This window comes from Lipophrys pholis (assembly GCF_963383615.2).
Source record: "Lipophrys pholis genome assembly, chromosome: 14".
Classification (NCBI taxonomy): Eukaryota; Metazoa; Chordata; class Actinopteri; order Blenniiformes; family Blenniidae; genus Lipophrys; species Lipophrys pholis.
Window position 1 is genome coordinate 139,215 of NC_137633.1, and position 14,516 is coordinate 153,730.

At 43.1% G+C, this 14,516-nt stretch overlaps 1 protein-coding gene across 3 annotated transcripts; it reads right to left on the reverse strand.

Annotated features, from left to right (window-relative positions):
• Positions 1-2,062: 2,062 nt before the first annotated feature.
• On the reverse strand, positions 2,063-14,289 carry vps29 (VPS29 retromer complex component). Of its 3 annotated transcripts, none has more exons than XM_080480547.1 (5): positions 14,221-14,249; positions 5,748-5,845; positions 3,564-3,755; positions 2,761-2,996; positions 2,063-2,557 (listed from the first exon to the last, which is right to left on the reverse strand). In XM_080480547.1, the coding sequence occupies exons 2-5, from the start codon at positions 5,748-5,750 to the stop codon at positions 2,440-2,442; spliced, it is 549 nt and encodes a 182-aa protein (XP_080336673.1). In that variant the 5' UTR covers positions 5,751-5,845; positions 14,221-14,249; the 3' UTR covers positions 2,063-2,439. The 3 variants fall into 3 exon arrangements, with proteins under 3 accessions (XP_080336673.1, XP_080336674.1, XP_080336672.1); XM_080480548.1 differs by having other exon boundaries at positions 5,748-5,864; positions 14,217-14,249; XM_080480546.1 differs by lacking the exon at positions 5,748-5,845 and having other exon boundaries at positions 14,221-14,289.
• Between the last annotated feature and the right edge of the window lie 227 nt (positions 14,290-14,516).

A 14,516-nucleotide genomic window follows, 5' to 3' on the forward strand; every position in this document is an offset into this window, starting at 1 on the left:
CCCTAACCCAGTCATAAGACCCTAACCCTAACCCTAACCCTAACCCAGTCATAAGACCCTAACCCTAACCCTAACCCTAACCCAGTCATAAGACCCTAACCCTAACCCTAACCCAGTCATAAGACCCTAACCCTAACCCAGTCATAAGACCCTAACCCTAACCCTAACCCAGTCATAAGACCCTAACCCTAACCCTAACCCAGTCATAAGACCCTAACCCTCCCCAGCAGGTCTTTGAGTTCATCTGCATCAAACCAGAGAAAGACTGAAAAACATCATCGCCTTCACCAAGAAGAAAAAGTGCAGGGAGTATATATACGTATGTTATATATGTCATGATTATCATTATTTATCCTCATGCAGGTGAAACTTTAGAGTTTGTGTGTAAAAGTGTTTTATTGTCTCAGGAGACAGAATCACACTGCATGGTGATGAAGATGAGGAAGAGGAAGAGTTTGAGCTGGTTTGAGTTCTCTCTCAATGGCTGAATGGGACAATGACTCTCCCATTTATGAATCAATAAAATAATTTCAGTTTTTTTAATTCTTTCTCATTCCATCAGTGTTTGCTTTCTGACTTGTTTCATTTGTTTATTTTCTTATTTTACATTTGTGTTTTGTTGTTAGTTTGAACTAAACCTGTGAGGGCCAGAGAACTTCTTTCTATTTTCTATGTTCTGTTTCTTTCTTTTGTTAAATTTTTATTATTTTCGATGTATTTTGATCATTTTCTAACATCGTTTTTTTTTTGTTCAACTGTTTGTGTTTGAACTTTATCATATTATATTATCTTTTACGACCCTCTTTTCCTCATTTTCTGTTCCTAAAAACTGTTTCTGTCTTTTTGATCATGTTGTTGCTTCTTGTGGTGTTTTTGCATTTCTTTTAAAATCTTTTTTTTTTTTTAATTTTTAACATTTTGCATATCTTTGATACATTTCTGACTCTTCCTTATTCAGTGTTTTCTCAAACAGTGCATTTTAAACAGTTTGTGTGTGTTTGCATTGTTTCCTGTCGAGCGTTCATCATGTGGACGATCTTATTCGGATGAGTTTTAGCGCCCTCTGGTGTCCTTGTTAAGAAATAAAACCCTCTCCAGGCTTCATTTCCGGGAAATCACGTCGTTTCTTCTCTAATTAACAAAACATGTTGTTGGAACTAACGAGATCACCTGGTTTGTTCCATTTCTTATTACAATTAGTCAGATTATTGCATCCCAAACAGATAATATTCATTTTTACACCTGATGTGTGTAAACATGATAAATACTTTTCCTCACATGTTGACTTTCTTTCATATTCGATGAGTTCAGCTTTCACATTTCTGACCAGAGAAAACATGCTCAAGGAATTTAGAATTGGAAACTCAACAAAACCAAAAATGAAGAAATTGTAGAATTTTGTAGAAGAATTGTCTGTAACTTACGAATAATAAGTTATTAGTAGTCACAGAAAAACCTAACAAATACCTGCTAAAAGATGCTTCTGTATAAGTTTGTAAAATCATAATGCCTGACTGCTCTGCTTCACACTTCTGATATGAACATCAACACGGCTGCATGAGCAGTTCATTATATCAGTCTGCAAAATCATATTTGATCAGGTATCATTGCAACAGAACTATTTAGTCTTTGCAGACATTCAGTGGGGAATTTATTATATTGAATTCAGAGGCATTTTCAAGCTTGCAATTGTAAAAATTTTTTATTTTTAGACCAACTTTTCTAGAGGCAGAAATGAAGAACTTAACCTCTGGGCAGGGTGTATTTGCACATTAAACATGTTGATGAGGCAGTTGGCTGTAGAGCCGTGAGCAATAAGGGCACACTAAAGACACTAAAGACACTAAAGAGTTCTGAAAGACTAAAAAGTGTCCAGATTTTAAGGCACTTTGTGATTCTATCTGTGAAACTGCTATGGAAATCAAATTTACTTTAAATCTCACTATGGTGATGAATACAATCGGTTTCACTTCCTTTTCTATTTTCCTAAATGTTTTACATGCACTCACTTCACAATTGTCATATATATATATATATATATATAAAAACAGCAACAACTGGAGAGATATAACATCTTTATTGTGAGACAGAAATAAGGGAAAGCTGATCGACTACAAGAAGTCAAACGTTACATGTTGGAATCACGAAAAGTGAGAAAATAAAGAAAAAAGGGAAGAAAAAATGGCACCAAATATTTCTCTTTAAAGCAAAACATGTGACATTATTGCATTTTGTTTTATCTACTGATACCAAATGAGAGCTGGGAGAGAAGCGGATAATGTATAAACAATATAATACACATTTCTTTTAGAGTTAAGTTACTGAACAGTTTGTTACAGTGAACATTGTGGTGACTCTGTGGGAGCTGCTGCTGCCCCCTGGTGGACAGGAATGAAACGATACACTCCTCTTCTTCCTCTTCCTCCACCTCCCCCACCTCTAAGATTTCTTGTACTCAATTCTTTCCACCTTGACGTCGTCTCCGATCAGCTGGTAAACGTACGTCACCACGGTGGAGGCCTGGATGTCCATGAGTACAAACGAGGGGATGATGTTGCTGTAAGAGACAGACGAGTTTCGGGGTCAGAGCTTCTCTGTAATTTCACTAAAAAGCTCCTCAGCAACTGGAAACCTCACAGGAAGTTTTCGCCAGAGAATCCTGATCAGTTGACGACTGTTTGCACGACAGCAGCTCAAGGGGAAAGGCATCGTTCATTTTAACAGAGAATGACTCCTTTCAACAGGGCTGTGCTCTCCCACCTCTCCAGTGCGCTGTAGGCTCCGGTGGCAGACCCCGGGTTGATGTAGAACTTGTTTTCGTTCTCAAAAGCCTCGAACTTGTGCGTGTGTCCGGAGATGAGGATATCGACGTCCAGCTGCCGCTGCAGCAGCGCCAGGCTGGCCACGTCGCCCCACGGGATCACCTGGTGGCCGTGGATGAGGCCGATCTTGAACTGGCCCACGGTGACCACCTTCTGCTCTGGGTAGTTCAGGTTCTGGGAGAGGAGGCGGAAAAACAGCAAATAAAAATGGAGTGAGATTTCTCAGCGAGAGCCACCAGTGCACGTTAACAGAAACAACCAACAGCGCCACATAATGGCCATTCCCATGTAAACCAACATCGTTTTCAAAACATCGCCTACGTGAAACTTTTCTGGAACAAAAACAGGAAAACAACTTTAAACATTCACATGTAAACAGGGCGGGATGTCAAACCTGACAGTTCTATAGATTTGTTTATTTTCAGCAGGTCACAAAAAAGAAACAATGAGTTTACCACAGTAAGGAAATATTTACTCATTTATACCCAATATTAAAAAGATTAAAATACACCAAAAACATACTAAAGAGTTCATTATTTTGTCAGTTATTCTACACCCATACCACTTCTTTTTTAATATATCAATTATGATAATTAAGGCATTTAAGCGCAAAACACAAAGTACTTTTGATTAGGAATTAAAACTCAAAAGATGATGTTGTATTGCTGAATTCATGTTAGTAGTTGTACATGTGAGAAAATCTCAGGTGTTATTTTGTCAGGCTTTTCTTCCACGGGTCACCTCATCGAAGTCTCCTCGCACGATGTGCACGTCGCCTGCCAGCGTCTTCAGGTAGTCGTAGCTCTCCTTGGTGCAGAGGTTCCCCGTGCACAGGATGTGTTGGATCTTACCCGGAACCAGCAGCTTCTTGAACTTGGCAGGCAGCGTGTTGCACCGGTGGGGGATGTGCAAGTCACCTAGAACCAGGACCAACTGACCCCACACACACACACACACACACACACACACACACACACACACACACACACACACACACACACACACACACACACACACACACACACACACACACACACACACACACACACACACACACACACACACACACACACACACACACACACACACACACACACACACACACACACACACACACACACACACAGAGTTACCAGCAGAGTTCAGACTGTGTGCTGAAGACTGTAGGGAAAGCAGGTGGGCCGAAAGCCGGACCCTGCGGGACGCCACTTATCTGCTGCACACTGAACCCACTGATTAGTTAGAACAAGTCATTCTATGTTAAAGCAGTTCAGTCAGAAGTTGCAAAGGAAAACTATTGGTGAGAATAATGCAGAGTACCCCCGACTGTCTGAAAGCAAACAGCACCGGAAGTTCAGCTTCCTACTACATCTGGATTGAAAGATAAAGTTTGGTCTCAGACAGTCGACAGATGACAAAGTTTAACACAACCCTGGGGATTTGTCTTAAAAACCAAACCCAGCAATCACGTTAAAACTCCATCGACAAGCGGAGACGATTGTGGCATAGTTAGAAAATCCAAAGAGTCCTCAGTCCCGTCGACGTGAGATCAAAGAAGCACTTTACGTAACACCATGCTCGCATTGTCAACTCAGGAAATTATGTTAAAATTACCGCTTCCATTGTTCAGTCACCACAAATCGTTGAACCTGAGCTAAAGTACTTTTTTCCCCAAAACTATTTCTGACACCAGTAAAACCAAAACTTGTCTTTACTCATGAGTGGAGGTCGGAAACAATGATAGACGAATACTTTTAAAGTAGTTTTTGGCCATCAAATCATTACAATATTTATTTTTTGAGGGTGGAGGCATCGGACCATGTCTGACGGCTCTGTAGCTCCAACTAGTGGCAGGGATCTGCATGACAGTTCAGCCGCCTTATTCATAAATATAAGCAGACTAATATTTGTAGAGCCGATCATTTAACCGTTTAACCACCTGGTCTCACACATTCCTATGTATTATAGCACTTATTTTTAATGCAAATATTACTAATTTGCACCCATCAACAAGTCTTTTATTGTTGATAACTTTATTCATGAAAATACAGGAAGTTAACATTCAACTCAAATGTACAACTTGTTGAGGGGTTATTTTGTGAGTGACACTGGAGAAATATCAGCTCTGGTTTACTTAAAGGGGACATATCATGCTAAATCCACTTTTTTAGCCCTTAAATGCATGTTGTTGTATATTTAGAGTGTTTAGAAGTACAGAAAAGTTCAAAGTAGTCTCTTCAGGTGCTCCGTTGATATCTTTATATTCTGTTTTGGTCATATTTTGCGATCGGTTTCGATTTTTCTGTTCTCTATTACGTTTTTTGAACAATGACGTCACAGTATTCTCAGCGGAACTGCCAAATTAGGACATCGACACTTCGAGCAATCCGCCATTTTTGTTTCTCGCTGCGATTTTGTAGTCCAACCGAAGTTACGAGAGGATAAGTGGAAATGTTCGGTTGTTGGATGTAGTAACCCACAAGCTTCGTTACACCGTCTCCCAGCATCAGAACCTTTTCCAAGTGCCTGGTTGAGTTTTATTTTTCACAGAAATGTACCCACATCTGTGGGTAAGGTCATTTTTGTGTGCGCGAATCACTTTAAGGACGACTGCTTCAGCAACCTCCGCCAGTATAAAGAAGGATTTGCCGAAAGACTTGGTCTGATTGAGCGGTCAGTTCCTTCTATCTATGGAGACGACGAACAGAGCACTTCGGTAAGCTGTATATAACGCTAAAAAGTGTGATGATAAGACGTCCCTGTCATTGTTTTGTTAGCATTAGCAGTTGCACCGTCTTCATATGTTAGCGCTGTGTGCTCGTTTTAGATTAGAATGTAACTTCTGTGTTAAATAGTCGTTGTAATACAGGCAGTATTGTAGTAGTGGGCATGGATGGAGAAGTTAGTGTAAATATAGTAACACACCATTGCGTTACATCCATATGAAGACGTTGTTCTTCAGGTGCATCATGGTCATTTTCATCTGGCTCCGCCGGGTCGGACTCTGGCTCCAACATGTATGGCTGGATGGACAAATCTTCCCTTGTTGACATTTTGTAAATAATGTGTGAATATAAAGTTTCTGCGCCGCTAGATAATTGTATCTGTTCTATCAAACTACAAAGATGGCCGAACAGGGTGACGTTGAACCGAGTGTCACCTCTGCAACCTGGAGAGGAGGAGGGGTATGAAGAGACCGCCCCAAAACCAGTTGCTCTCAGAAGCACATCAGAAAAGGGGTAGAAAAGGGGCCTGTGGAGCTCTAATAATGAGGAATTCAGACCCAAGCATTGCAGTTCCGCTTTATATAGACCACTACTGTATGATTTAGATGTAAAAAGGAAGGATTTAAAAGCATGATATGGCTCCTTTAAGCCAGAGGTGTCCACACTCGGTCCTAGAGCCCCTGTCCTGCAGGTTTTAGCTCCTCCCTGCTTCAGCACACCCGAATCTAATGATGATGTCATCATCAAGGTTCTGAAAAAGCCCAATAACGAGCCCCTCATTGCAACTGGGAGGAGCTAAACCCTGCAGGACGCCTCTGACTTAAGCAATACACACAAATATTTAAAGTCACCATAAACTCCATCCAATTCTTTTTTTTGGTATTTTCACATCAAATTCTCTCCTTTTCTCATTAACTGGTGACATTTGTTGGATGATTTGGGGGCGTGGCCTAACTGTGCATCCAATAGGAACGCTCGGCCTCCTCCATTGAGCTGCAAACGGTTTCCTCTGCACGATTCGTTCCTCAATCTGAAGGTGTGAGCACGCATGCAGCTGATTAGGGCAATCTGTCAATCAAACCTGGAACACGTCTCGTCTACTTTGAATCATTTTGAATGGAAATATAAGAGAATTAAGAAGTTCCTTAACTTGTCTTCATATAGTCTACAATAAGAAATTAATGTGTTTCTTATATTTCCACTACCTCTACTCATAAGGTTCATTCTGTAATGTTCAAAGTCTGGTTTTGCTACGAGCTGGAAGAAATGCTCAGAGATTAGGAGGTGAAGCATCCCGGGTTAGTGCTCAGGCAGAGCAGCCATCAGAAAACAGAGACACAACACTTACCCGATGACCAGCCTGGGTGATTGATTGATTGATTGATCGGAGACAGGCAAAGAGGTGAGGGCAGGGGGTGTAAGGGTGCATGGAGAGAACAACATGAGGCATGATCAATAACAGGAGGAGTGAAAAAACAAAAGAGAGAGAGAGAGAAGGATTTGGGACAAGAAGGGAAAACTGAAATTAGAAATTTAAAAGTGATTTGATTAAAGGAAACAAGATTAATCATTCAAAACAAATAAGAAAAGTTACATGACAATATGGTTATGTGGTTAATCAGTCATTAATGGTTGATGATGATGATGATGATGATGATGATGATGATGATGATGATAGTGAAGCAAAAAAACCTCAAAAAGACTGACTGAAGCGACCAGAGATGCAAACCAGCACATGTGGATTTTAAATTAAAATGATGGTCACAACTTAGTAAAGTGCACCTTCTTTATTTAGTCAATAATGGACAAACTATTATGAATAAAAGCGAACAGTTTGGGATCTCTTGAATCCGGAATACAGTGGTCAGATTGAACACCCATGCACAAGCAGAGAGAACATGCAAACTCCACAAAGATCAGCAGGCCTGACCTGGGTTTGAACCCAGGGCCTTCTTGCTGTAACGTGAGAGAGCTAACCACTCTGCAACCCTTAATGTATTGCAGAAAAATGAAAAAGAAGACAAGCCTAACTAACTCCAACCCCAACAGAAAAGGTCACATGTGAGCCAGGGAATTTCTAGGGTCCGGGTCCGAGCAGTGAGATCCCATCGGAATGAAAGAGATTATTATTATTATTATTATTTTACCTTCTCCTACTGCAAGAACTGCTGCATTTTGAATGGCCTAACCGTTTGTGAATATTTGCATACAAGTCAGAAGTGGGGAACCATTCTTAATTTTGTAGTCATTGCAAATATGCCTGGCAAAATGGCTCCATAGCGCCCCCTACATTGTTTTCACATTTGTAACATCGAAAACGGGCGACACGTTGAACACGTTTCACCGATGGGCAAGTAACTGGGTTAGACATCAAGATGTACAAACATGTCACTGACACCCAGGGCACGTCCGAATCGTCCCTCCTAACTCCTTATCGATGGATTTTACCTTAACCCCTGGATGACATCACAGGGTTAAGGAAAGGTGTTAGGAGGCTTCCTAAAGGAGTTAGTGAAAGGTGTTAGGAGGCTTCCTAAAGGAGTTAGTGAAAGGTGTTAGGAGGCTTCCTAAAGGAGTTAAGGAAAGGTGTTAGGAGGCTTCCTAAAGGAGTTAGTAAAGGTGTTAGGAGGATTCCTAAAGGAGTTAGGAAAGGTGTTAGGAGACTTCCTAAAGGAGATAAGGAAAGGTGTTAGGAGGCTTCCTAAAGGAGTTAGTAAAGGTGTTAGGAGGCTTCCTGAAGGAGTTAAGGAAAGGTGTTAGGAGGCTTCCTAAAGGAGTTAAGGAAAGGTGTTAGGAGGCTTCCTGAAGGAGTTAAGGAAAGGTGTTAGGAGGCTTCCTAAAGGAGTTAGTATAGGTGTTAGGAGGCTTCCTAAAGGAGTTAAGGAAAGGTGTTAGGAGGCTTCCTAAAGGAGTTAAGGAAAGGTGTTAGGAGGCTTCCTAAAGGAGTTAGTATAGGTGTTAGGAGGCTTCCTAAAGGAGTTAGTAAAGGTGTTAGGAGACTTCCTAAAGGAGTTAGTAAAGGTGTTAGGAGACTTCCTAAAGGAGTTAGTGAAAGGTGTTAGGAGACTTCCTAAAGGAGTTAAGGAAAGGTGTTAGGAGACTTCCTAAAGGAGTTAGTGAAAGGTGTTAGGAGACTTCCTAAAGGAGTTAAGGAAAGGTGTTAGGAGACTTCCTAAAGGAGTTAGTGAAAGGTGTTAGGAGACTTCCTAAAGGAGTTAAGGAAAGGTGTTAGGAGACTTCCTAAAGGAGTTAGTGAAAGGTGTTAGGAGACTTCCTAAAGGAGTTAAGGAAAGGTGTTAGGAGACTTCCTAAAGGAGTTAAGGAAAGGTGTTAGGAGACTTCCTAAAGGAGTTAGTGAAAGGTGTTAGGAGACTTCCTAAAGGAGTTAGTGAAAGGTGTTAGGAGACTTCCTAAAGGAGTTAGTAAAGGAGATCACGGTGGTGAGGCAGTCAGACCTTCACTTAGTGATGTCATAATAAAGCGACGGCGGCTCTAGTTAGTGACGTCTGCCATGTTGGGGAAAGAACTACAAGTTTCTGAAAATGAACTACATAAAGTTCATCTGGGTTCTAGATGATTTCAAGTGGTTCTAGGCAGATTATTGCTTTGGTAACTTAGATGATCTGCTCCTTTTTCAGTCATCCTGAGTTTCCCTGAACGCTCCGATCAGCGGGTTCCTTTAAATGTTGTCGCCGCAAGGAATTGTGGGGGAACATGAGCTGGTCTCCTTTGGTAAAGGAAGCATCAGTGGTTCCTAGGCTAAAGGAGGTTCTAAAGGAAGCATCAGTGGTTCCTAGGCTAAAGGAGGTTCTAAAGGAAGCATCGAGCCTCCTTTGCTTTGCTTATTGAGAATACGGACAGTCTTTTATCATGGCCGCCACACAAAACACTTCCAGGGTTAAAGAAAAGTCGATAGTTAAGGAGTTAGGAGGGACAATTCAGACGTACTCCCAGACTCTCAACCCAACAGGAAGTCAGGACACCCAGACTCTCAACCCAACAGGAAGTCAGGACACCCAGACTCTCAACCCAACAGGAAGTCATGACACCCAGACTCTCAACCCAACAGGAAGTCATGACACCCAGACTCTCAACCCAACAGGACATCATGACACCCAGACCCTAACCCAACAGGAAGTCATGACACCCAGACTCTCAACCCAACAGGAAGTCATGACACCCAGACCCTAACCCAACAGGAAGTCATGACACCCAGACTCTCAACCCAACAGGAAGTCATGACACCCAGACGCGAGAAGGAGACCGACGGAGACGAGCGACAGGGAGAGCAAAGAAGACGACGTAAACTGTCGAAAATGTGGGACCATTATAAACTAAATTGGACGAAAAACAGAGTACAATGCGTGTACTGCAAAACAGATTCAGCTTTCCATAACAGCACTTCTTCAATGCTACAGCACCTGAGCCGAAAGCATCCGCTGTACGCATCGAGCCTGCTGAGCAGACCCAACAGGTAGGTCTAATGTTAATGTCACGTTCATAAAAGTATTTAATTTAGATCAGTGCTTGGCAGGTAAAGAGGATACACGGAGCTGAATAATGGGTTACAACAAATGTTGTAGCAGCAGCTACGATTTTGGCAGAAAAACATGGATGGGCATCAGTGCAATGTGCAGGACACACGCTGAACCTGGTGGTGCAGGACACACGCTGAACCTGGTGGTGCAGGACACACGCTGAACCTGGTGGTGCAGGACACACGCTGAACCTGGTGGTGCAGGACACACGCTGAACCAGGTGGTGCAGGACACACGCTGAACCAGGTGGTGCAGGACACACGCTGAACCTGGTGGTGCAGGGCGCTCTGAAGAAAAACCAGGCTATGTCTAAGTGCGTAGCTGCTAAGGATGCCTTGTTGAACACTTTAAGAAGAGCGAGCTGGCAAGCACCAAACTAAAGGATAAGCAGCAGCAAATGGGCACACCGTTACACATGCTGGTGCAAGATGTAAGTACTCGCTGGAACAGTACTTTCCACATGCTGTCCAGGCTGCTTGAACAGAGATGGCCAGTCACTGCTGCATTGTCTGACCCAGCAGTGACGCCGGGAGGAAACCACTGCCTTGATCTCAAGCCTGAACAGTGGGATGTGATTCAGGAGCTGAACCAGGCCCTTGAGCCATTTGAAAGAGCAACTGTCTTTCTGAGTGGGCAAGAATATGTTACCCTCTCTGCACTTCCACAGCTTGTGCAACATCTTAAGAGGTCCATACAAACTCCAGCCTTTGAGACTGCACCAGTCAAGTCATACCAAACTGATGTGACAGAATAGATCACAGCAGGATGGCAAGGACTATCTGTATTTCAACCTGAATCAAACCATGTCCTACTTGCTGCTGCTTTAGATCCCAGGTTTAGGAAAGTTCCTACTTCCTGACGAAGTTTTCAATGTCCAAAGCACCGTACAAACCATGGCACTTGCTGCCAAAAAGGAAGCGAGGCAGAAGAATGCAAGTGAAATTGGGTTTCCCAATACAGCACAAGACAAGCCAGTAACACATCTGGGGGATGCTAAATCATTTCCCAAAAAGATACTGGGGTCATCAGATTCAAGCACCAGTGATGAAGAGGTTGAGGAGCAGCAGTAGAGTCTGTCCAGAAGGAGGTTTTGATGTACTTTGGAGAACATCCTCTATCCAAGTAGGAGAATCCACTGTCATGGTGGAAAGCGAATGCAGCGCACTATCCAACACTGTCACAGCTAGCACAGTCCTTCCTGTGTATCCCGTGGACATGTACGTCATCAGAGCGCCTGTTTTCTGCAGCAGGGAATCGTGAATCAAAGCCTCAGTTCTGAGCATGTTGATATGCTTACGTTCCTTCATGGCAATCAGACTCCTTTAAAGAGCTGAGCGTGCACACAGACACACACCAGTGTGGAGAAAGACATTTAATGTTTATTATTCTGCCTCAGTTTTATCTTTTCATTTACACCTTCTTGAAAGGTAATGTGAAATGACAGTTACTATTGTTTATTTTGGCACTTTAGAAAAAACAAGAAGAGTGTAATGTGGCAATATGTTTAAGATCTTTAATCATCTTTCAAATCCAGAATATGCCAGTGACATTTAAATTCACTCTTTACTTTCTTTAAAGAAGCAGAAGCAGGTCTGCCATTTCAAATGTTTATCTTAAGAGGAATTGAATTGGTTGTTCATTTAACTGGCTTGTATTACTGTATCTGTCATGTATTACTATTAAATTAAGTTCAAGTAATGTAAGGATTTATTTATTTATTTATTTTTTAAATTGTAGCCGATTACTTGATTAATCGGCAGAACAATCAATAGAATACTCCACTATTAAAATGATCGTGAGCTGCAGCCCTAGTTTCTCCTCCTCCTCCTGTTCTCCTCCTCCTGTTCTCCTCCTCCTCCTGTTCTCCTCCTCCTCCTGTTCTCCTCCTCCTCCTGTTCTCCTCCTCCTCCTGTTCTCTTCCTCCTGTTCCTCCTCCTGTTCACCTCCTCCTCCTGTTATCCTCCTCCTGTTCACCTCCTCCTCCTGTTCTCTTCCTCCTGTTCACCTCCTCCTCCTTTTTCTCTTCCTGTTCACCTCCTTCTCCTGTTTTCCTCCTCCTCCTGTTCTCTTCCTCCTGTTCCTCCTCCTGTTTTCCTCCTCCTCCTGTTCACCTCCTCCTCCTGTTTTCCTCCTCCTCCTGTTCTCTTCCTCCTGTTCCTCCTCCTGTTCACCTCCTCCTCCTGTTATCCTCCTCCTGTTCACCTCCTCCTCCCTTTTCTCCTCCTGTTCACCTCCTCCTCCTGTTCTCTTCCTCCTGTTCACCTCCTCCTCCTTTTTCTCTTCCTGTTCACCTCCTTCTCCTGTTTTCCTCCTCCTCCTGTTCTCTTCCTCCTGTTCCTCCTCCTGTTTTCCTCCTCCTCCTGTTCACCTCCTCCTCCTTTTTCTCTTCCTGTTCACCTCCTTCTCCTGTTTTCCTCCTCCTCCTGTTCTCTTCCTCCTGTTCCTCCTCCTGTTTTCCTCCTCCTCCTGTTCACCTCCTCCTCCTGTTCTCCTCCTCCTCCTGTTCTCTTCCTCCTGTTCCTCATCCTGTTCTCCTCCTCCTGTTCACCTCCTCCTCCTCCTCCTCCTGTTCACCTCCTCCTCCCGTTCTCCTCCTCCTCCTGTTCTCCTCCTCCTCCTCCTCCTCCTCCTGTTTTCCTCCTCCTCCTGTTCTCTTCCTCCTGTTCCTCCTCCTGTTCTCCTCCTCCTCCTGTTCTCTTCCTCCTGTTCCTCCTCCTGTTCTCCTCCTCCTCCTGTTCCTCCTCCTCCTCCAGTTCTGCTCCTCCTCCTGTTCTCCTCCTCCTCCTCCTCCTCCTCCTCCTCCTCCTGTTCTCCTCCTCCTCCTGGTCTGGTCGGTCCAGAAACCTTCAGTATTCTAAGTTTCTAGCTCCTCCTTGATTTTCCTCATTTGAATATTGGATCATAGGAGCTGCATTCAGAATCTGCTGTGTCTGTGTGAGCTGGACTGGCTCCGCCCACACATGCCCATCTTGGGAAGAGGAGGAAGTACTTCCTCTCGTGGTGCCATGTGCCAGAGCAGAGCTGCCTAATTGTGGGAGGAGTCAAAGGGAGGGCCTACCTTGATTGGGATTGGCTAAACCCCCGATGACACTATATAGGGTTTGATCTCTGATTGGCTGGTTGGAGCAACACACTTTTTAAAACTGAAACAAGCCAGGGACAGAGAGGACAGACTGTCTTCACTTCTAGGACGTCAGTCCAGGTATGGGGACGAGTAGTACTGCTGGAAAACAGAAGTGAATTTTTCAGAATCTAACCCCTTAAACTTCTTCTACTTTGGACCCCTACAGGTTCACCATATTTTCAGCTGGAGACTTCAGTTAACTTTTAAAAACTTGCCACATCCCATCTGTCCACTATTCAGGCAACATTCTCAGTCAGGGTCCTGCAAGTCGTGAGGACCTGCTCAACGCTCCTTACAGCTTAAATTCAGTTTGTTTTTTAAAGTGCTTTAAATGTATAAAACAATTCAACTTTAGGATTTGCTCATAGCTTTATTAAAGTACTGATCAATTTATTAACTTTTCTAAAATGCAAGGAGTGCATAATTTATAACTAAGATATTGCAGTAAATCTGTCTAATGTGTAAAGTATCATGTATAACAAACCTCCATGAATGAATGGATGGATGAATGGTGACTGAATGTGCAGTTCCAACCTTAGATTTAAATCTTTCTGGCCTATTTATCTCAGAATATAATCACTTTTAGTTTGGGTTAATAAATGAGTGATTAACAACATTAGATAAAGTGGCTGATAGCATGTTAGCATGCGAGCTAACAGAAAGGAAGGAAACAGAACGCGGGTGAAATCCTCCATCAGACAGCATAGATTGTTAAAGAATGATCATAGCAAACTGAGAAGTGGCGATTCAGATTTTAAAGAAATGAACTTTAAGGAGGGCCAGAGTGGTTTGAGACTAAACTGTTAGTTGTCATGTGATCTCTGCTTCATCTCCCAGCGGTGCGTCGCTGTCAAACCCCCCGAATATACCACCGAGCAGCGGGTCGAGAGTCGCAGTGTCCGCCTCCTCACTTCCACAAACACTTCACTAACATGACACGGGGTCGAAACGTGCGCTGTGAACCTCTTAAAGGGGAGAAAATCTGCAGTCTGCTGCAGGTTTCTACTCACCATCTTCTATTTTCTGTCTGCTGCGAGTCAAGTTGAGGAAGCGCTTACGCACGTACGACGTCTGCCAATAGGAAGGGAGGACGTTGTAGGCCATACTTCCGGCTCTTCTTTCAACATTAAACCAGAACAGGAGGGCAGAACTTTGTAATAGTCATTAACAGGCCAGAGGGTAGCGATTTACGATCGATTTACAAAGAATCGATTTACGAAGAATGGAAATGAGGCAAAAAAATAAAAACAAAGGTACATTACATGACTGTGAACACACAGAATGCTCAAAATGACCATACTGTGAC